This window comes from Perognathus longimembris, chromosome 11 (assembly GCF_023159225.1).
Source record: "Perognathus longimembris pacificus isolate PPM17 chromosome 11, ASM2315922v1, whole genome shotgun sequence".
NCBI lineage: Eukaryota > Metazoa > Chordata > Mammalia > Rodentia > Heteromyidae > Perognathus > Perognathus longimembris.
The window spans coordinates 33,282,931-33,307,522 of NC_063171.1; the positions used below are offsets into that span (position 1 = coordinate 33,282,931).

General features: G+C 41.2%; 1 protein-coding gene across 2 annotated transcripts in view; it reads right to left on the minus strand.

Annotated features, from left to right (window-relative positions):
* Window positions 1-309: 309 nt before the first annotated feature.
* Pbx1 (PBX homeobox 1) overlaps window positions 310-24,592 on the minus strand; it is a 293,956-nt gene continuing 269,673 nt past the window's right edge. For both annotated transcript variants that reach the window (XM_048357480.1, XM_048357486.1), the window contains one exon: window positions 310-1,779. In XM_048357480.1, coding sequence (XP_048213437.1) covers window positions 1,759-1,779 — 21 coding nt within the window. In that variant the 3' untranslated portion in view covers window positions 310-1,758. The remainder of the gene's footprint in view (window positions 1,780-24,592) is intronic.

Here is a 24,592-nt window from a genome sequence, read left to right on the forward strand (position 1 = left end):
CTTACTTGTCCCAAAATGACTATTTATTCTTATTTTTAGAATAATATCAACAAAGAGGCCTTTATATTCACTAAGGAGGTCAGAATGCTAATTCCAGGTCATCTGAAGGGGAAACAGAATGCATCTACTCCTTTGAAGGGAGGCAGAGCAATAATAACAATGCAATAAAAACTACCACCACCATCAACTAAGAAGTTAACAGGGAAGGAATGTTTTCCATGTGGGTGGCTCTAGGAATAACATTTTACTCACATGATCCAAACCCAAAACATTCATGTATGCAAGAAATATTTATTAAGCACCTAATCGTTCTAGAAACTTGGGGAATACAGCAATAAAGAATACAAAACAAAATGAAAAACTCTGCTCATATAGAGCGTACATTCTGAAAACAAGCAATAAATAAAATAACTGAAGGCTCTCTATAGTATGTAGATGTCATGTGTTAAGGAAAACTATTATGTGGTGTAAGGAAAGGAAACAAGCAATGCCAGATGAGTTGCAAGTTTAGATACTGTGTTTGAGGGAGGTCTCATTAAGGGATAAGTTGAATAAAGACCAGAAGAAAGGACATGAGTGACTGCTGTGGATACAGGGGAAGACTGTCCCAAGATAATGAACAATAAGGGCAAAGACCCTGAGGTAGGTATTATTCTTTCTATTGTATTGATGATGAAATGACTTGCCCAACAACCTGTTGATTGGTTATGGAACTGGCATTCAAACTCAGGTCTGGTTATTATAGAACCATTATTCCCAGCACACTTGCCCGATGTTAGAATGTGAGTAACGTAGACAATCTAGAAATCTTCATCACAGGTGATGACAGGAATGCCTAGACAAGGGAAGTGACTTGCTATGATGGACATATGTGGATAATTATGGGGCTTTGACTGGAGTGCAGTCATTTCTTCTCCTTTGTCTCTGCTTTTGAACCCAGGCATTTTATCCTCTGGCTAGAAATATTTCTGGAACCAATTGATGGCCTTGATAAAACTTTATCACGCTATCTTTGCTCTTAGGCATTTGAGACTCTGGGTTTGACCTAATTCCACTACCATGATATCTCTGAGCTCCTATTTCTGTCACTGGCACGTGTGGATTAGAAATAATGCCTAGACTATGGAGTAGGTAAATCTAAACTTGAAAATACACACTATGCTTTTCTGGCTATGTGACCTTGGGCAAGTTATTACACATCTCTGACTGCCAGTATCATCCATAGGAGTGTAGGAATGCCTCCCAGAGGTGTGATAGGGATTAGATAAAATAATATATGAACAGCACCTCACACTGAGACTGGTATATGGGAGATGCTCTAACTGCTTTCACTGTCCTCTCCCCTATGTAATTAGTTGTGTTTTCACATGCAAAACTCTCACTCTTTAAATCTAGTATAATTTCGTGAGAGTTGAGAGGTTAGCTTATATATCTAGCTAGTCACTGCATTTTATCTTACATGGTGGTGCACAGGAAATGCTTAAGAGTGATTATGTGGTTGCTGAGTACATGGGGAGAGAAAGAGGAATGATTATTGCTTTGGGACCCTGTTGGTGCAACTAGCATCCAGTTGCAAAATCTTCCAGCTCACTGCTCACCAAGGTTGTTCTGGCTGATGAGAGTGGCCAGCAGTTATCCTCTAGCTTCTTCAAAAGTCAGTATGTGTCATTCTAGAAGAGGCCACTTTGCAGACAGAGAAGACAATTCTTTATTCTTGATTGAAGAGAAATAGCTGTCACCATCAGGGCATCCCAATGATCAGTAGGTTCTTGAAATTTCCTGGTAAGAATGCAGAATTCTAGTTTAGCTTACAACCTTTTAACACCCTCTACCCACCAATCTTTCATCAGGGCTGCTATCAAAGAGTCAAATTGACCGATTTCAGTTTTTATTTCTTTTGCCCACCCTCTGGCAAGATCTCAATGAGCAGCTAACCAGCTGAATATAGGAAAAGGAAAAGGCCCAGACCCAGATGACTCCACAGATGGCTCATCAGCCACCAAAAATGGAAGATACTTTTTCATTCATGTTATCTAGGGGGAAAAAAAACCCTTCCATTGTAAGCATTAGCAATAGCTCAATAGACTAATATGTTTGTGTGTGTGTGTGTGTGTGTGTGTGTGTGTGTGTGTGTGTGTGTGTGGTGATAGAGAGACTGTGTGGTGTGTGTGTGTGTTTTAAAGAAATAGCCAGGCACTGGTCTGAAATTCTAGCTAATTAAGAAACTGAGATCTTAGGACTGAGGGTCAAAGCCAGCCTGGGAAGGAAAGTCCATAGAACCCTTATCCCCAATTAGCTAACAAAAAGCAAAAAGTGGAGCTGTGGCTAAAGCTGTAAAGCTTAGCTTTGAGCTAGAAAAAAGCTCAGGGACAGTGCACAGTTTAAGCCCCAGGACACACACAGGACACAGACACAGACACAGACACAGTCACACACACACACACACACACACACACACACACACACACACACACACAAACACCAACTCCATAAGAAATAAAGCAATTAATTTTTATCATTCTTCCCTCATTAGCTTGTTTAATCCTCATTACAACTCTATGCAATAGTTATTGTTGCCTGTGTTTTCCACATGAAGCAACTGAACTTAGGAACATGAAGTCACTTGTCCAAAGTCATACAGCTGGTAAACTGCAAACACAAGACTCAACTGTATGTGCTTTTACTTTGGGTCCAGAGGATTTTGGTATGCCTCTACCTACAAAAGATTGATGAGGAAAAGTGAATCTTAACCTTATATTGTAAGTTAATGAAAGTTGACACAACCGTCTCATTTTTTGAGTGAACTATACATAGAACTCAGAACACAAAATTCACAGTTTTCACAGATATTCTTAATACATTGATACTTCTTTTTAAATAGGTGAAAAAGCTCACAGTCAAGCAGCTTCACCCCTAGACACTACAACAGAGAGAGTGTTATTTTCCTACAACAGAGAGGCTAGGGATAAAGAGGAAAGGAAAAGAATGCAAGAGAAGAGAGGAATTCTAACTTATTTGAGGTGGGAGGAGGCTGGTCCTGGGGTATGAACTACTCCTTAGACTCACTCAGCCTGCTTGCTCATATGGGCTCTACCACTTGAATAATACCTCCAGTCTTGTTTTGGGTAGTTGTTTTGGAGATGGAATTGCCCAGATTTTCTGTCTTGGCTGGCTTTGAATTTGAATCCTCTAGACCTCAGCCTCCTAAGTAACTAGGATTGTAGGTATAAGCTACTGTCATTTGGCAGTGATTTTAACTTCCGGACTCAAATTTTTTTTTATAATTTTTTTTTTTTTTTTTTGGCCAGTCCTGGGCCTTGGACTCAGGGCCTGAGCACTGTCCCTGGCTTCTTCCCGCTCAAGGCTAGCACTCTGCCACTTGAGCCACAGCGCCGCTTCTGGCCGTTTTCTGTATATGTGGTGCTGGGGAATCGAACCTAGGGCTTCGTGTATCCGAGGCAGGCACTCTTGCCACTAGGCTATATCCCCAGCCCTATAATTTTTTTTAATTTATTGTCAAAGTGATGTACAGAGAGGTTACAGTTTCATATGTTAGGCCTTGGGTACATTTCTTGTACTGTTTGTTACCTCCTCCCTCATTCTCCACTCCCCTCTCCCCTTTTCCCTCTCCCCCCATGAGTTGTTCAGTTGGTTTACACCAAATGGTTTTGCAAGTATTGCTTTTGGAGTCGTTTGTCTTTTTACTTTGGGTCGTTTGTCGTTTGTCTCTCGATTTTGATATTCCCTTTCACTTCCCTAGTTCTAATACCAATATATACAGTTTCCAATGTACTCAGATAATATACAGTGATAGTGTGGGTACAACCACAGGAAGGGGATACAAGAGGATCATCAACAATAGAAGCTACGGTTTCACATGCCATGTTGAAAGTAATTACAACAATGATATAACAGTTGTTTCCATAACAAAAGGACTTGGAAAAAATTATACTAAGTGAAGTGAGCCAGACCCAAAGAAATATGGACTCTGTGATCTCCCTCATAGGGAATAATTAGCACAGGTTTAGGCTAGTCACAGCAGAGGATCACAAGAGCCTAATAGCTATGCTCTTATGAATGCATAAGATGATGCTGTTAAATATTGTCTTGAGCCTAGACTCACTCTGTAGAAGAGGTGCTATTATCAAGTAAAAGGACAGATAGTGTGCAGCTAAAAGTTGTCATCATTGGAACTTTCTAGATCTTGCCTTCTTTTTTATTCTAGCTCTTGTCTTCCACTTTTTCTTCTCTCCTCCATCCCTCCTGCCCTACTTCCCTTCATCTTGCTGTCCTTCCTTTCCTTCTTCTCACACCACTTTTCTTTAGGGCTCTTCTGTGTACCAACTTGCCTTTATATTTTAGCATGTCAGTGTGGATAATTCTTTCCAATAAAACCTCTCTTACCCCCTTCTCTCCGGACACCCAGAAGGACTAGAATCATAGTGGGAGGGGAAAAAGGTTGCTCTGGCTACAGCTGGGTGCCAGGAAGCCAGAAAGCAGCAGTATTCATAGGAGCAGAGCCAGAGAGGGCTGTGAGTGCTAAGCTTGGAGCAGATGGTGAGAAGAATAGGCCACCAAAGACCCTTAGGTACTCTTGCTAGCCAGGCAGGTTTCCTTTCAGAGTGTTCCCATTAACACATTTTCTTGGCTTTCATTTTATGGCTGCTGGGATGAGTGTGGTTTTTTTTCCTTTTCCAAACTGTCCTTATCAGTAATGCAACAATAGCTAATTTAATTAGCTGACCTGAATGGCAGCCAGTTTGAGCTAATTTAGTTTTTCTAGTGCTCTCCAGTACATACAGAACTGATAAACACACTTCCCCTCCAGATGGGCAGCGAGCTTTGGGAGGGGTGGTACAATGGTGTCAGTGGCTTCTCCCCAAAGTCCATGTTACACCTGTGGGAGTTAGCCCTTCACCAAAGGCAAGTTATTTTTGAGTCAGTATTCCCCAGGGGCCTGTCAAATGTGTCAGCTCAAGAGATAAAATGAACAGCTAGGAAATTGGAAAGGCAAAGTGCCCAGGACTAGGATACTGGAAAAAGCACTCCCTTCAACCTGAAAGAACACTCAACCAGAGACCTGGACCTAAGCCATAGGCTGACCTTCCCTGAGCCACCTCTGTATCTCAGTCACCCCACCTCTGTATCTCAGCCACCTGATGCATGGGAAGAATCATCACCTCACTTCCTTCTCAGTTGTGCTGTGACATGACAGCCTCCTGTGGGATCTGAATGCTTTGACACTTGGAAAGAGTATGCCAGTAATGAAGTCTCCCAGAGTGAGCAGAGAATCCCTCTGCTTTTCATGAGCAGGTACAAAACATCATTCCCCTTTGAGTCCCTAGCTCCTAACATGGGATATGCATGTAGAAGGTAATCCACCCATTTTATGACCAGATAGATGAAAAGAAGTATGAAGAAATGGGTGGAGATGAGCTAAGTCTGAGGAGGCTATGACACAACTAACGGAACATCATGAAATACCATCTTCTTGTCAGTATTTTCCACCTCTCTATCTTCACCAAAATAAAAAAATATCAGAAAGACAAAATCATTACATCCAATTGTTTTCAATTGGTCAAAATACTTATGTCATGCCACTGGCTCCTCAGAACAACACTCTGCATCCCAGGTCCTTCTTGTACTCCTGCCCCAACTAGGTAAATGACCACACCCAGGGAGGCTTTGGGGTTCCCCCCCTTTTAGTATTTCTTTTTTTTTTGGCCAGTCCTGGGCCTTGGACTCAGGGCCTGAGCCCCGTCCCTGGCTTCTTCCTGCTCAAGGCTAGCACTCTGCCACCTGAGCCACAGCGCCCCTTCTGGCCATTTTCCATATATATGTGGTGCTGAGGAATCAAACCGAGAGCTTCATGTGTAGGAGGCAAGCACTCTTGCCACTAGGCCATATTCCCAGCCCCCCTTTTAGTATTTCAATGGAATATAGATACCAGTATGGACTTGCTTACAAGAAATACATGGTATATACATGGAATGAGTAGATTTAAAATAGTTTAAAAAGGAAAGGTCTACATAAGAATATTATCTGAAAAAACTTCAATATGGCATATGACATTGATTTTAACCATGCTTTTTCCATCTAGTCTCTCTCTGTACACTTGTGCTAGATGATCTCAGGCACCCCAAACTTCAACTATATTCTATATGCCAAAAACTCACAAACTTCCTTATCTAGAAACACAAATGTCTGATATAGTTTTTTCCTGGATCCTCTAAGAGACCAAAAATTGTCTCTTTCATCTGCTTACAAAAAAATCTATTACTATCAAGACTCTGTGTTTACAGGTTTCTCAGAGTTTTCAAGTCCAGACCCTACATGCCCACTTCCAAATAGACATCAATTCTATTGATATTTGCTTCCTATGTTTGAATCTAGGTCTTTCTTCACACAAGAATTACTTTATATTCTTTATCTCTTTATCTTCTCCCTTAAAACAGTATTTTTTTTTAAAGTCAGAGAAATCTTGTGCATATTGGACATATAAGAAATGCATAGTTCCTGGCTGAGAATATAGCCTACTGGTAGAGTGATTGCCTCTTATACATGAAGCCCTGGGTTTGATTCCTCAGTACCACATACATAGAAAAAAGCCAGAAGTAGTTCTGTGGCTCAAGTGGTAGAGTGCTAGCCTTGAGCAAAAAGAAGCCAAGGACAGTGCTCAGGCCCTGAGTTCAAGCCCCAGGATGGGCAAAAAAAAAAATACTTAGTTGCCCAAGATGAATTAAAATTTTCTTCCTTCTCTCCCTACCAATTTCCAAATCTCTATTAAATACCAATATCTGCATTAAAAACAACCAGCACTGAAGCTGAAGTTCCCATTCTGTTGTAACAATTCCAATGGACTCAGAATTGATGGTGAATTCTCAAAGTTGGGAGGGATAAGTGCAATCTGCTTAGGTGGGACTATTTAACATCAACATTAACACAAAACTTTCTCCAATGCTTTCAGAGCCAACTTTGTTCTGCTCACCATGATTTCTTCTTTGCAGATTCCTTGCCTTTGACTCTGTCACAGTTGATTGTAGAAACATGTATAGATGACTCTTCATAAATTAAAATCATAGGTTTATACCATGACACCCTTAAAATATTTGGTATTCCTTCATGATAATTGTTGTTCAAGTAATAATTTTGTTATTTTATCAGCTATGCTGTAATTTGGACTTCGTTGTTGACATTGAGTTTGTTAAAATAAAAAGACAATTTTTGTCTATGTAACAATGCCCCTGAAATCTTATGTCACTGGTTTGCATCAAAGTGTATGGGAAGGCAACTGTATAATAATGAAAAATAATAGTCTTTAGCTAGAATTCTCATTCTACAATGTTTCTATTTCAGCTTCCTGGTCTGCAATATATGGATAATAATATCTTCGCATACTTTACAGGCTTCTCACAGAGATTGAAAAGAGTGAGTTCATATGTCACTATTAAGAACCCTACAATCTAGTCAGGCTACCATTACTTGATAATGAGGACTGTGAACATTTTATTTTTATTATTTAAAATTTGTATGTGAAAGACTCAATAGCTATGTGTATATCATCATATAAAATGATGTTTATTGAAATGAATTCCAAGAAATGGAGAAACAAGATTTTTTTTGTTGTTATTTTGCTTTTTCTCCCCTCTCCTTTGTGGCTGTTTTGGATTTCTGTACCTTTGTCTTGTATATGTTTGTCTGTTTGAGGGAGGGTAAGGAGCACAGAAATGGTAGGGCAAAGGGTGAACCAATGCAGCAGTGATACTCACTAGACACTATGTTAAAAATGAATCATACTACTTGTGGGGGAGGGAGGTCAAGAGGGAAAAACGGAGAGAAAAGGAGCAAAGAGGTGATACTGTTCAAAAAGAAATGTACTCATTACCTGACTTATGTAACTGTTACCCCACTTGTTTATCACTTACAATAAAAATAAAGCCATCATATCATAAAAATAAATTCAATTAAGCTCTAGAAAAAAGTAAATGTCAGCAAAAATGTGTATGTGAACTGCAAAATCAAGTGCCTTTCACATATGTATTCTGTGCAATACAGTTGACACAGTTCATAGATGAAAAAAAACAACCCTAAACCTCAAAGAGGGTAAGAGACTTACTTCTTGGTACATAGATAATAAATGACAGAACTGAAAGCTGAACTTTGGATTGAGTCCAAAGCTAAAATTAAATAAGATACATACTAATTATTCAAAGTCCCAACTCCATAAATAAAACAAAGAAAAAGAAGATACTTGGATGAATCTCAAAATAATTATACTGAGTGAAATAAGGCAGATGAAAACAAGTATATACTGCACAATTCCATTTGTATAAAATTCTAGACAAGGCAAGCTAAATATAGTGACAGAGGGCAGATCTGTGATTGACTGGGGCAGGAAGAGGGGAAAAGGTATGGGTTGGATAGACTGAAAAGAAGTAAAGTTTGTGAGGTCATCTTTATTATCTTGGTTATACTGCTATGCATGTAAGTCAAATCTTAGCCAATTATGTGCTTCAAATGTACGGTTTGTGGTGTGTCAATTATGCTCAATAAAGCTGTTAGCAAACAAACACTTGAGCTACTTTCATACTTTAAGAGCTGGCATTTTAAATGGAAGGGTAATTAATCATTATTAAGAACATGGCCCAGTGATGAATAAAAAGAAAACAAGCCCTCAGATATCAGGACTTCTAGGGTTCACAGCAACAAGATTACCACACAGTTCAAAGCCATGGTTTAGTGGACCAACGTGGTTCTCACCTACTCTCCTTAGATTAGTTGTTGAAGTGACAAATTACTTCAAAAACCTTAGTGTTCTCATCTAAGAAGCAATAAAACTTGAATCATAGACTTGCATAAGAATCAAATGAGATAATGTCCACTGAAGTGCATGAATGATGTATTGTGCACATTCGTTGTGTTAAAGGTCTGCATCAGGCTCCACCAGCTGTAGGGTCCAGGATGCATTAGGTCCAACAGGGCCAAGAAGCAGTGATTATTTGGTGTAACCCCAAAGGAAGATGTCAATCACCACACAAATGTATATCCTAAGGGTTTAGTGTTTGGGGGCCATAAATCACCAGGATAGTCTTTTTTCAGATTCCCAGAGACTCTCCCCTACTCACTCCCACACTTAAGTTCCACTCCAGAACACAAAGGAAAACAGTGGCTTCAGCACGGGGTGGGTCTTTCTGCTTTTTCTTCAGAAAATACTAATGCATTCTGCTTTCTTCCACTCCTCTATTACCTTAATGTGCTGGCCTGGAGGATAAATGAGATAATAAACACAGAGCACCAAGTGAGCCCAATGTCTGGGTCACAGGAGGCGCTCAATAAATGTTAATTCTCTGCCCTCAGCCTTTTATAGATTAGCCCTGACTTCTCAGAAATGCAAATCCCTATGCACTCACCTAAGTTTACTTTCAAGAGCCCTGCATGGGAGCCTTTTTACTACCCCGCTTTAAAGCCAGCCAGAATCCCTCTACTCTGCTAATTGTCCCACTGAGACAAGGAGGAGAGTGAAGTAACTCCGGAGGAGGCAGAGGCCTAAGCCTTCTTGCCGAAGAGACGGCTGCTACTGGCTTTATGAACCTGGACCTCATTCATCTTCACAGACATTGCTGTGCCATCCATTTTAAATGACGTGGAAGCAGACCAGTTTATCAAGATCAGCATGCTACTGTATTATTATGATTATTTAGCATTTACATAACACTCTATTTGCAAAGTGCTTAATAATAATTTATTTATTACTTCATCTAACTACTCACTAATGGAAAATTCAAGGGATTGTCCTGAGTTCATTGACCTCTGCTCTCTAGACCCCTCAGGCCATTTCCATTTGCTGCCCAAAATGCCTGTTGAAAAACCATTTGGCATGTGTGTGTGTTTGTGTGTATTTATGTGTGTGTATATATGTATTTGTGTATTGTGTATGCACAGATACACAATACACACACATGCATATCTATTTCCCTTTGGACACTTGTAAGGTAACAATAATCTTACTTTATAATGAATAAAAAATAAACATTGTTACTATTACAAAATCACTAAAGTAATCTTTCTAGCATTCACATAGAATGGAAATAGGACCCCATTCCACTGTGTGGCTGACAGGGAAATGAGGCATGTGTGCCATCCTAAGTTCCTTCTAGAAGGACTCAGAGCCCAGCCCAGGAGTATGTTTTCTGACAGCCCCTTGCCTGGTAGTCCCTGTAATGCCTACCTTGGGCAGTGACTGAGCATTGTAGTGGTTCAGGACTTCCCCCACTGTGGGTTCTTCTAATAGCATGTGCCTTTGTTCTAGAGATCTCTGAGGGGTTGGCTGAAACTTTTCCAGTCAGTCTGTGTCTGTAGTTTACAACTTGGTCATTCAGTCACACTGCTCCCTAAGTGTTTTCACTCCCCATTTCCCCTCAACATCCAGCCTGCTTCCTGAGCACACAGCTGGCACACACTCAGTAGCCAAGTCACGTGGCATCAGCAGAGTATCACAGGATCTGGGTTTTCTCCAGTCAACTAGTGGGAGATGGCTTTGATGCCTTCAATGGATTTTGAAAGTTTTCCCTTTTCCATCTCCAGTCTCCATCCAAAGGGGTTTTGTAATAGAGAAAGATACAAGAAAAGTTTGCTGCTTCAAAGAGTCTGTTTTCCTACCTACAAAGATCTATATACAATGATTCCACCTCTGTTGGAAAAGGATTATGAGCGTGAGTTGAGGTGTGTTACAAATTAGACCGTGGAAATGTATTTGCACGTATGAAACATCCGTGTTTAATGTTGTAGAATGCAACCCATATAATTGAGTAAATAAGACAACATAATTTATCTAACACTAACACATGTGCACATACACCTGAGTCTTTCACAGGACTTATCATAGAATAAAGGTGGAAAACTGCTTTCTAAGAGGCCTAATCCCTGGGTCTAATGTTTCTCAAGGTTCTCATATCACACTGTACACCATAGGGGAAGGAAAAACTCCAGCCAACCATCCCAGCAGGGAATAGCTCCTTGAACAGAGCACACCTCAGAATCCTGGGAAACAGAGACTTTATTAGCTGCTAGTACTTGTTCCCTGTGGAGGTCTTTTATTTTAGGTCAAGGATCAGAACAAAGGGAATGTACCAGCTCCCTTCATGTCCCTAGTTCTTATATACTATTTTTACTATTGCTCACCAAGTAATCTTTGAAGGAAATCTCCCCCCCTCCTGCATTCCTCCATGGTCTCAGGTCAAAGGCTTCTGTCACAAATAAGCCATTATGAGGTTTAATTTGCGTTTTTGAAATTAAAAGTCAAGGAGAACAAAGGCTTGTCATTGTTAGGCTCATTTATAAGGCTGTCAGTAGTCACTGGCTCTGAGAGTCACATTTCATATCAGCACAAACTTTAGAGCATATTCAGTAATAGTTTGGACAAATTCATAGATTTAGCTACAATTAATTCAGAAGGGTATGTGGCTATTTAAGAAAACACTAGGAAGGATATCTTAGCCTTTCTTCTTTCAGAGGCTCGTTCAAGGAAGGTATAACACCTCTGACCCAAATGACCAATATCAGGGTCCAGCAACCATGTTGGTTCAGAATCTAGAGCATGGATCTTCAAACCATGACTTCAGATAATATAGCAAATTAATCTGGCACTTATAGGGGCCAGCTGAATCACCCCCAAACAGGTCACATTCCATTTGCATCATTTTACTACTTAGTAAAGAAGATTTTGGAATAGTACAGAATTATTCTATGTCTTCAAAACAATGAAGAAAGTTCATCCTGCTGTTCCTTAGGATGATGGGAGGTAATGTAGAAAGTGACAAGTCCACAACAGTCATGTTGGAGGAATCCACCCTCAGCCTGAAACAAAGCACTGGTCCTGGTTTGTCCTGTTCACAACATCAAGGTGGTGGTAATGTAGTGTGGTGGCTTTGTCCATGATATTCAGAGCCAGATGGAGCTGGGTCTAAACCCCAAGTCCATTGCACAGCTGTTTTGCAGCCCTCTTAAATTTCCTTAATCCTTTGGATTCTTTTACAGCTTCTTTTTACATAAATCAAGGGTAATAACACACACTTCAACCAGTGAGAACTGGATGAAGTCAGTAAGCACAGTGGTTAGAGAAATATACTAAAAAATGGTAGCTCTTTGCTGCACATTAATACTAATATACTGGATGACAAAATCCAGATCCAGAAAGGTCTCACTAGGTAAGACGCATGGAACAAATCTAATAGGATGGCATTTAACAAGGATAAATGTAAAAGTACTGCAATTAGATCCAAGCAGCAGGCTGCACAAATGCCCGGTGGGGAGATGAAGCTTATCAACAGCACACCTGAAAAAAAAGGCTGGAAAGCACTACTGACACATTGCTCATTAAGGGTCAGTGGTGTGAGGAGCCTGACCAAATGCTAATGCTTCATGGGCAACATAAAGGAACAAAGGAGGAGATGATGCCCAGATATACTGTCTTTTTCTGGGTATCACACCTTAACATGGGTGGAGATCAGCTGTGCTTTTTCTGATGACACAGAACCAGTCAAAGCAAAAATCAGGGAAGGTAAGAAAAACCCAAAACAGCATGTGTCCGAAAACAACTGAAAAGCAGTTATGTGAATAATGGATCAATCCCTCTCATAGCAAATTTCTCACCCTTTTTGTTCAGGGGAGAATAAGGATGATGGGTGCTACATTGTAAGTAAAGAGTCATTTTCTAGCCATTAACACTGTCCCCAAATGGGGAGGTAGAAAATTTCTAATCACTGGAAGAATCTAGGCAGAAGCTACAGGATTTCCAGCAAAGACTATCAATGCAGTGATTATGATGTCTCTCAGAGCAAGACTCCATCTGCACTTTATTTGTGGTAAAAGTAATATAGAAAATCTTTATTTATTTTTTGTTATTCTGGGGATTGAACTCAGGATCTCTTGCCAGCTAGGCAGGTGCTCTGTCACTTGAGCCATGCCCCCGCACCTTTTTGCCTTTAGTTTGTTTTTCAGATAGTGTCTTGGACTTTTGACTGGCTGGTCTCAGATTGTGATCCTCCAACTTCTGCCTCCTGAGTAGTTGGGATAACAGGCATGTGAGACCATACCTGACATTATAAAATCATTTAAGTATATGTGTAGGTACATTTTTCTCTGGTTTATAGTCTTCTTCAGATCCTTTCTAGAACCTGGAATTCTACCCCCAAAAGACTAAGATGAATTGAGTTGGAATATCATTTATTTCAACATGTATTGTTTGTACATGTACTAAATGTACTAAATTTGTACTCATACTAAAAGTACAATTGCTTACTACTAGAGTAGAGGCTTGGGGAACAGAGATGAACATAGCATTGTCTCTGTTGCTGCAAAGTGAATCTTTGCAGTTTGTGCACTCTGTTTAAAAAATACTTGAAAAGCAATGTTCCTTGTCTGTACTGTAAATAAAGAATGGGATACATGGGAGAGAGAGCATCGGCAGTGCTTCCCAACGACTTGTAGGGGATAAGACTTGGCAAATCAGCAGATATCCTTAGAGTCCCCAGCAAGGAGCTAATCTCCAGACATGAACGTCACTTCAACACCCTGTCCCAGCTGTCCATGATCAGACAGGGTCACAAGTATGTCCTAAAATGAGATGCCATGAAAACCGTAGGAAAATCCTTTTGAGTAGTTCATGAAAACCCATTGGCGGCTGCCTGTGGTTATGCACACACCCACATTAAACTGCCAACCTGCTTTACATTTATTTACCCACCATGTAGTGCCTATTTATTGGACCAATAAATTGGAGGCAGTAATATCTACCCATCAAAATCCTGCCTGGCTTCCAGGGCCTTCCTCTCACCTGACCTTCCTTAGAGGTCTCCACAGGTTTATAGCCTCCACTGTAAGTGAATGTGTGTGCGTGTGTGTGCCCACACACACACACGCACACATGCTTGTGCACCTTTTATTATTAGGCCCCCACTATTTACAAACTTATGCTCTTCTTTAACTGGATTCTGTGTATGTTTTGTGTAGTTTTAGATTAGATGATGTGTTGTCTGACAAGATCATTAACTCCTGCTGACGGGGAGAGAGCCAAAGCCCAGGAGAGTCTGTGAGATCCAGCGGCATGTGAGCTGACAGTCAAATAGGTGATCATTTTTGAGTCTTTCCTAGTAATTTGTCAGAGTCATGTGGAGCCAAATCTGGGAAACTCACTTGCTTTGGCCCTGGCCAAAGGGCTGTCCAGTCTCCTTGACAAGCAGGGTAGAGGGCTCCATGGGTTTTAACTATGGATTTTGAGTTGTGGCTTGTGGGGTGTTTTTTGGGGGTGGCCTAAAGGCTCCATAGAGCTCTGTTGTCAACAGATGACAATAGAACATTTCTGGTGGGCTACGATGTGGCATTATGGGGTGTTATTTTGATGTTATGGATATTATGTTAATTGATTACTAACTTACGTCAGAGACGCAGATTTCAACCTTTACACTGGCAGGGGCACATCTGTGTGTGGCCAGAAGAAACTTCCTCCTATGCCAGCCAAGGTCTATCAACTACACCAAGGGAACCACTCACTGAGGTACAGAACATGTGGTAGAGATGGAAGATGATTCCAATCCATGAGATGGAGAGGATCAAAACCCATAGCTGCCCTAATTGTGAAATGCGGTGACTTCCCTGAATCACAATGGTTGTTAACTACTAGAGGGACTTAAGTGATCTGAATCAAAACCCCAAGTCTGACTTTCTGGACTGAGCATCCTTGCTCCAAGCTGAATATCACCTGGAAGTTGTGATTTTAGGCTTTCAGACTACAGGGAGAAAAGAATATTGAGCCACATTTTCCACAAGTTGATCCTCTTCTTGACTAAGCCACTGAATCACTTAAAGAAAGCTAAGATTGCTCCAAGAACCAAAGTCCTTGAAGGACAGAGGATTTCTTCACATCACTGACACCAATTCAGGAATTCACCAAGTCCGGATTTCAGATGATTCTTCCCCTTCCTCCTCCCTTGGACCATGTTGTTTGAACATAAATCAGATTCAAGAAGTCATAGAAGGCTTTTGAGTGTTCACCTTTCTTTTATTTCCTGTGGATAATGACCTGATCTGAAGTCAGGTCTGATCCCCATCTCTGAGTATGGAAGCCAACTTCCCAATACAAGTCTAGGCCCTTCACTCTGAGGCTCATGTTGTTCTTCCAGCCCTCCAATTGCCAGAGTGCACAGAGACAACCATACCAAACTGGCCCCTCATAGCTTTACAGCCACCTGGAGAGGCAGTGAAATATCAAGGCTGCAGTGAAGAAGGGACATCTCTGTGAAGACACTTGCTATGAAAATGGCCCCCAGAAATTAGTCACTGCAGGCTCTGGCTCAATTGGAAACCATTAACCATTTTTCTCAAGTTGCTACTTTACATAGGTGGAAGTGTACAGTTGGCTGGGAAATGCTTGATTCTTTCTCTCTCCATTTTCTCTTTTCCTACCATATGAAATGCTTGGGGCCCACCTGAGACTTAACATTTGTCTGTTTTGAGAATAGATGGGTATTTATTAGAATTAAACAGCTGGGAGCTCTGTGATATTTAGACGGGTATTAGGAAGAATGTATGAGAAGAAGATAATGCTGGGTCTTTTTTTCTGCAAACCAGTCTGGGTTTAGTTACTGAGGGGATTTCTTGGGTCTCCTGTGAGAACCAGATACAGTTAATTTCCTGCAAAAGCTGCAGGCTGGGTTGCGCTGATATTGCAGTGTTATTTAGAATAGAAAGGTCAGGCCTGAGATTGAATAATCATTGACAAGAAATCCATGGGGGATAGGAAGCAGTTGGAGAGCAGTGACTGAAATCTGAGCTGACTCCTTCCCATTTTTCTTCCTTTTTGGGTATCTGGCTGGTAATGTGGGGTGTTTTCTTTCTGCAAATGTTTCCTGAGCCCTCAGAGTAGATGGGAAAGGTGAGAAACAGAGGAACAGCTCCTAGGCCATCAACTGAATTGGGCTACTCAACTTTACAGACTAAATGGGGCTACTACAAAGCCACTGGGTCTTGAGCCCCCATTTATGAATTTATAAATTGTTCAATAGCTTGGAGTAGTTTGCCAACAACAGTACATTTTTTCCTGTGTTGCCTGACCTGAGTGGAAGGACACATTATTGTGTTGGTGGAATACAAAGGGGAATCCAACGGGTGGGCACCTGCACATAGGATCTCATTAATCCTGTTGACCACAAGACCACTGCTTTGCAGATGGGATTGCTGAGAAAATTACATCAATAGGTATGTGCAAAGCCCTTACAAGTATGCATAGTCCACCATAAACACAATCACCTAGCAACATCTTTTCCTGCCCACTGTGCAACCACATCTTCAAAGCACCTTTTTTTGTATCAAGGATGTAATATATCAAGGATGTAATATATCATGTGATTAAATTAGAGGCAATTGGCAGGATTTCTTACCCACTTTGTTCAACTGGAAGCTACAATTTCCTAGAATCTCTATTAGCCCATCTTTGAAATGTACCTTTGAGGCTGCTTTAGAGCAACATAAACTTCTCTAATCCTGATACTTCCTGAAGAAACTTACTCTACAGTCCCTGTCTGTTTCCTCAGCTGCAGAACTGTAATCATGACACCTGTTCTATGCGGCTCCAAAGAAGCATCTTAGCACACCTTCTGACATGCTAGAATCATTGGTGATACCCATACTACAACTGTGTGCAGGGTCATGGCCCAGTTGTCCAATGGCAATCTACCAAGTACCAAGTGGCATTAGATGAGAAGGATGACCTAGAGAATGATGTCTCCATAGCACCATCTGGCAACCTTTTTGCCTTTGATTTATCAGTGCAGCTTTCTCCCCATGCGACACCATAAAGGCAGGTTGTGTGACACCTTTACTGCCATGTCTGATATGGAGTAGGGATGATTTTTTTTTTTTTTGCTTGAGGTGATCAGAGGTGGAGCCTCACCTCTGCCCTCTTAAGGCAGATTTCTCAGGCTGCAAAAGGCCATAAGCACCATCCACGCTGGGTTAGGTTGGGCCTGAGCCCTGGACAATAGAAACATGGCCAAGGTTTAGTCAAGTAAGACGTGTTGCTGCAACCCCTTCCCTCCCCCTCCCAGTTTGCTCTGATAGCTGCCATCCCCAAAGTTTATAGGTATCATTACCTATGAAAAATCTGTTCCATCTGAAGACAGTCAGAGCTGGGGATGGGTGGCAGATTGCAATTTAATGATCAGATTAAAATATGCTAAAGCAAACAAATAAATAAATAAAAAGCCCAGCAGCCTGGAGCTCCACAATTCATTCTGTGGGCAATGAGGCTGGGGCTCCAGGGACCAGCTCGTAACTCACCCCACAGGCAGGTTTAGTAGCCTGTTACTGTATGACCACAAGGAGAAACAACTCTCCAAGAAAGATTTACACTGAATGACACTGGAGGCTGAAGGGCTAGGAGACCAGGAAGAAGGAGTATGGGAAACGTAACAGGTCCTATGCTAATAATAGAAAAGAATGAGTTCTAAACCAACCTATGCCAAGAACAGATGCTCACATCCCTCCCCCCTGCCCATGTCCTCTCTGGCCCCTACATTGACCACAATGATCAAGTCACTTCACCCCCTGGTAACTGAATGTAACTCTACAATGTTACTTCCTATAAGGTGGGGCTGCTTTTCTTTTCCTATATCTTGCCAGACTAGATTTCTCCTCTTCCTCCTTATTTCAGGAAAAAGTGCCTCCTCAATAAGCAAACACTAGGAGGATAAACAAAAGGACTATTGTCTCTCCTCACTGAGAACCACAGTTATCCCAACTACGGTTAAGACTTCAGTGGGCACCTAAATCTGAGAATACACAAGTGTGTCATGTGAAATTGCACACATATGCACACACACATACACCAAACATATATGCTTTCAAACATCTCTGAGCTACACATAATTTCTTATACAATGTGAGTATTAAGCAAACAGTTGCTAGACTACATTACTTAGGGAATAATGACCAAAATTCTGCATATGTTCAGTACCATAGAATTTTTTCTGCATATCTGTGACTTGCTGTTAATTGGTTGAAGTTATGGCTGAAGAACCTCCAGAGATGAAGGGTTAGGTGTACTTTATGCAGGTGATCTGAGACAGCAACGACAGGATAGAAACATGGCATTTGAAGCCGGATGGGGTCTTCCCTCTTCCTTGCTACCCTCTTCATTTTCCTCAGGGACTTTCCATATTCTTCCTAGCCTGCCTGTAGGTAGGGTCTGGTATGTCATGCCAGTTTATCTCCTTTAACACCATCCTGCTTAGAACTCTCTTTGGGTTCATCATTATATATTTAACTAATTTGTTAGTTGAGTTTGAGAGTGCAGGAATACCAATCCAGTTCTTTTTGTTCTAGACTCTCAGAGGAACACATCTCCTTTATTCATATTATATCAGAGTTACAAGCATACACTTATTTGTATAAATAGTGGATTGACATTAGACACCACCACTAAGCAGTAAGCACTGGAGAGAAGGGATCAGGAATTATTATTGTTATTCCAAGCACCTAGGTGGCACCCAGTTCTCAGGGAAACTTTGGTGATTAGAGAAATGGAACTTCTGGGATGACAGTCATGTCAGAAGCCCCAATCCTGCCCGATCCTGTCACTCCATCTGCCTTCACTGAAATGTGTATGGTCATTTTATTACAGAGCTCCACAAGTCTAGAATGTAAAAATGATTAGGACAGCTCTCTGCCAGGGCCCTGTATGGCTGTGGATTGCTGCTGTGTTTGAAGGAGGGGAAGGGTGAGGATCTCTGAGATCATCATTCATTTTCCCCCTTTGGGGAAACTTTTATTTTTTCATTCACACTCAGCAAATGATGCTCTTGTACCAATAACAAATGTCAAATGTTCTGCCTGGGACTTGGGGGAGACAAAACATTAGCAAAGGAGGAGCAGTTCAGTGGAAAGGACAGAATTTCTGTTTAAGAACTGAGAGACCAAGTAACAAATGTCACCCAGAGACTCCAGGGAGACAGCTTTGCATCAACAATCACTACTACAGAACCCAATAAATACACCCATGACTACCTGCAATCATCGACACTCCCTGCTCCCTGAAATCTTCTATGGAATACCCTGTATTATCTCTGGGAAATGGTGCTGGCTGGACTTGCTGCTGGGGAAGTTACAGGAGGAGCCGTAGGAGCTATAGATGAACTATGTACTATATGCTCTTAAAGAAGGCAACAATTGTGATCTTGAGCACTGCTATATTCCCACAAGTTTAGCTGTTAGTAATATTCCCATTGGATGGAATGACTTTATATGGCTGGGTGAGGGCCGACTAACTATATTCCAGGTTTAGGAAGGTGTGGACTAGTGACATCATTATTTCTGGATTTTTGTCCAGCATCCTTCTACTTCTCCTAGATGTCAGATAAGTTAGAGTAGTATTTCCTCAGCAGCTTTCTTAGGCTTCCTTATGCTCTTTGATGAGATTTATTACTTCAAGTCATCCAACAGTAAGAAGGTTTTCATTTGAACCCAAATCTGACCCCATAAACGTAGTCTAATCCTAATTCCCCTGGTTTACGGCTCTGTTAATGCACATTGAAAATGTAAATTATGGCCCAAACTTATAAACTGATGAAGAGTTGTATCAATCCCCAAGGATCCAGAGTTTATTGGTGGCTTTTTTCATCTTTAATTTTTGAGCTAGTCTTCTAGTCTGCTGCAAAGCAGCACCTGGCACATAGGATGTGGTCAGTACACACTTGCACCTTGTAAAAATGCACAGTAGGTGCCTATCTAGTGAGTGTCTATGATGAGCCAAGCAACAACCCCTGAGGGGGAAGCCCAGGGGAATTGTAATCCTCAGCAGAGGTTATGCCAAGGGTATAGAGTAGGGGATTGACAGTGCAAGGAAAGCCATGGAAACTCACAAAGTGCATGAGGATGTTGAAAATTTGGATAAAGCAGCAATACATGGAGAGGCAGGTTAGTAGATCTAGGAATAAGAGCTGGTGTTATGTCATTGAAGACCAAGATGCAGGGGTTGGACTGGGATAAATTTGAGTGCAGAGAATAAAAGGTTAATGTGATTGCTGAGGCTGCAATCTCTTGCTCTTTGGAAGCAAGAAAGTACTCAGGTTGGGCTCCCAGGCAATGCAGAGATACAGGAAATCAAGGTTGTCCAGGGCCCTGTTTTCTTAGATGTGCTTTAAGGCAGGTTCAGGCCAGACCTACACAGAAAGCGCTGTGTGCTCCAAGCCTTGAAACAGCTTATAAGTCTTGCATTTGAAAATCTGGTTCCCATTCAGCTACTGCTCCTGGTGTTGATGAAGCTGGAAATCTCTGTCAATTGAGGTTATATTTGTTTGGGAGACACACAAATGAACCCAAAAACTAGCATTTAGAGAACTGAGTTTCTCTTGAGGAGAGATTTAACAGATCACAACATTTTATGCATCCTTTCTCCTAAGGTAAAATTTCTGCCACCATAATAGTAAGAAGCCCAGGGAAGTGAGAAATAGGAAAACAAAAGTAAATATTCAGATAAAGCACACAGACCATTCTTTAATAAGGTCACAGTTCTGCCCAAGGTGAGCCAGGACCATCCCACTCTGAAGCCTGGTGCATCTAGTGGGACTGACTATCCCTGCCAACATTTAGAACATGCTTTCTTCTTTTGTGTTTCTTCAATCATTTTCTTCATGCCAGCTTCTTGATTGTCTGTTTAAAGCATGGGTAGGCCAGTACCATCATTCACCCTAAATTTTCTCTTTCTTCAGAAAGGGTCTATGATGGAAACATCAACAGGACTTGAGGCCCTCTACCACAGGAATGCTCTTATGGGAGTTACAGATTCAGAAACCTAGATTGGTGCTAAGCCATGTTTTGTCGATCTCTATCTCTCTTTCTCCCTCTCTCTCTGTCTCTTTCTCTCTCTGTGTGTGTGTGTGTGTGTGTGTGTGTGTGTATGTATGTGTGAAAGAGAGACAGAGACAACAGAAACAGAGAAAGGGCTGGCTACTAGCTGCAATAGTGACAGAAGGCTTTTCCTGAATGAGGGCCCTTTTCAAACCTAGGTATTCATGATTCATGTACTCCTAGGTTAATGGGGAAATATTTGTTCAATGGTAGTTTTACAAATGCAAGGCTACAAAGGACAACTTGAAAGCACATACTTGGACTACTCTGTCCCTAAGAATCTGGTTCGCTTTAATTTTCAAAAGAAATGGGATCACTAGGATTCCAACACCCCCCCCCCAAAAAAAAAAACACCACTGTAGAAGCAGAGGAAAAGTGAATGGGAATTGGTGGAAGACAATGATAAGGAAAAGGACAGACATTTCCTCAAGAAGGAGAAGATCTTAGCAGCCAGGGTAGATGGATTTATAACAAGAAGAAGAAAAAAGAAGTGGTAACTAGAGCTAACAGTTCCCTGCAGGACTCCAGGGCAGAGGGAAGGTTCAGCTGGGCTGAGAGAGGGGAGACAGTGAAGAAACTTTGCATTGTCAACAGAAGCCTGTGTTCAGGAAATGAAGGTAGATTCCAGCTGGGGGAATCATAAACTGGACACACCGTGGAGAAAAGACTTGTAGAAACCAAATTGGTATGCATATGGACACACATAGCTGTGATTGGGAATGCAGTGCTTAACAGAAAATGGAAACTGAGCTAAGATTTAAATGTGTCCAAGTATACCAGGGGGAAGAAAGAAGCCTCAAAATATGCATGGGGACCCATTTTACATTTCTGATTTTTTTTTCACAAAGCATGAATATTTCAAAGGTCATTTTCAGACAGAGGAGGCAGAATGCAAAGATTGGATTGTTTCCCCCAGGATACGGGAAGCAAAGTGCAAAATGAACTTCTTGGTGGTGGATTTTTCAACATGACAGTTGACAGCAACCAGCTGATTATCATAGAGACTGAGATAAGGACTTCCACTTCTTCATGTGCTCTGTCTTTCTCATTTTCTCATCAAATTATCAAATATGTGCTAGGGCCATTTATTAGTAATAGCCATGTGGTACAGGACTCCAATCCTGCCAACTTTATTTGGCTGTAGGAGCCTAGACATCACTCGTGTTTTCTTTTTCTCTTCTTTTTCATTTTTTTAAATTTATTTTTTTAGTGTTTGTGGAGAGGGAGATGGGGGAAAGCCACTTCAAAGTGACTTTCTAGAAAAAGGACACCAGAAAGGCTTAAGATGGCAGTAATCAATCTTTGGAAAGACTGCAACAGTTAGCCCATTCCAGTAGATCAAGCCTCTGAAGCTGCTATTCAAGGAAGGCTGTAGACTCTCCTTGTGGTTCCATCGAGAATGAGCACAGTGAGAAATCAGTGAGAGTAGAGCTATCCATTAACATCTCCTTGAATTTTCATTTATAAGAAAGAGGAGGATTTTATTTCAAATTTTAATTTCTCTCTGGGTACTTATTAATGGGAGATTTATAATCAAATACATGATAGCACTTGGGGCCTTTTCTGTTATTCAGAGGCCCATATTGTTAACTCTGAAAGTTATATTCCAAAGTTTGACCAGGCAGACAGAGAGGGGAAGTGACTTCCACCTTACAGTGCTACTGAAGAGTTAACAAAGGGGAGGGAGTGCTGATGATTTCTTCAGAGCCACATAGGAGCCTGTGTTCCCAGGAAGATACACAAAGACAGTGGCTCTTCAAAGCATGCGGTCCTGAGCATGGCCACTGCCACAGTGTTATGACGCCTCTTTCCCTACCCCACACTGCACAGTGTGGAAAAGGTAGGAACCTATAAGGATAAGCATGCAAAGCAAGCTATAGTTTGAAGGGATGATGAGCCTATCTGATTTTGTGATTAGATCTGTTATGGTAACCTCTCAATGAAAATGTAGGACCCTAATGTTCCATGTGATGGTGTAAGGTTAAGTAATGAGGGTGGAGACCTTATAAATGAGATTATTGCCTTCATAAAGATGGCTTGGAGGACAGAGATGTGCCATCTATGTGAAAGAGGTCCCCCCATAAGACCATGGTATTTGCTGGCCCTTTGGTCTTGGGCTTTCAGAACAGTAACCAGTGAATTTTTCTTTTTTCTTTTTTCTTTTTTTTTTTTTTTTTGCCAGTCCTAGGGCTTGGACTCAGGGCCTGAGCACTGTCCCTGGCTTCTTTTTGCTCAAGGCTAGCACGCTGCCACTTGAGCCACAGCGCCACTTCTGGCCATTTTCTGTATATGTGGTGCTGGGGAATGGAACCCAGGGCCTCATGTATGTGAGGCAGGCACTCTTGCCACTAGGCCATATCTCCAGCCACCAGTGAATTTTTGTACTTTATAAATTATACAGTGTTAGATATTTTGTGATAAAAACAAAATAAACACAGAGCCTAAACTCTCTGAGTTGACTTTCGACTTGATCCTGTGACATAGCACTATGAACCTGAGTGTGACCTGAAGGTAGAACAAGGTCACCTGTGCACATCGTAGTTCTAATAACCACAGGCTTGGTGCTAAGGCCTAAGTTCAGGGAAAAAAATCATTGGAGAAAACAGATTGTCTCTTTTTTATCCTCACATTTTTGTTTTATTATAGAAAAGTTCTACTGTTTACTCCCTCTTGAGTAATAAAGCTGTGTCTGCAATGTTAATAGAAATGCTTTCACTGGAATGTGTCTGCTCAATGACACAGCCACATGGACTTGTCCTACGCTATCAGGTTACCCTTTTGGTCACTAAACCAGTAATACAAAAATTTGTATAGATTTTTGGCCAGGAAGTGCCTGTCTTGCTAGTTTGTGTTTCCAGCCCTCCCTCCTACTCCTAGCGCTTGCATTTCAGAATATAAGTAGAAGAAAAGTCTTGGTCAAGGTGTTCAAGAAATGAGTAAGCTTTCTTCCTTCTCTTTCCTTTGGCTGCCTCAACATTCCTGGATGAATAAGCCACAAAGAGGAAAGAGCTGAATCGTGAGGCATTGCATGGAGAGAAGACATTGTGACCAAGAACATTCTCTTAAGATATTAGGTTAGGGAGAAGTAGATTTGTACTATTCTACATAATGAACTAGGTGGGTCAGTCCACAATTCTCCATCCACTGGAAAAGGAAAGCCCACCTTGCATTTACAAATGTATCCTTGTATTTAAATCAGATGAAAAAAAAAAGGGAGGCTTCTGCATTGGTCCCTGGCTATTTCTTGCCAATTCATTAGCAGACTGGTTTATCCTTTTGTAGTCACTGATAGCTTGTTTATTAATATAAAAACAATAACTTGGTCCTTGTTGGCCTTTCATTTCTTTGACCTAGTTTCTATTGATTAGAATTATGATTGGGATGAGGTATTTGTTATCTCAATGTTCAGCGCATATACCTGTCTTCATAGGGGTTCCTTCCCTCCTGGGAGATAGCAGCATGAAAATCAGAAAGCAGTGGTCATGTAGACCAATAACCTATCAATAACAAGACAGGAAGTCCCATCTCCCTCCATGGAGGGGAAGATGGTGCTGAAGGTAGACAAACCATTGATGTTTAAATGGGATAGTAGATATAACAGATAGCAGGTGTGCAGATCTACTGGGATGATGTCTGGAATACTCTGGGAAGCTTACAAATGAGTATTATCTGTGATCTAGATTCCTTCAAG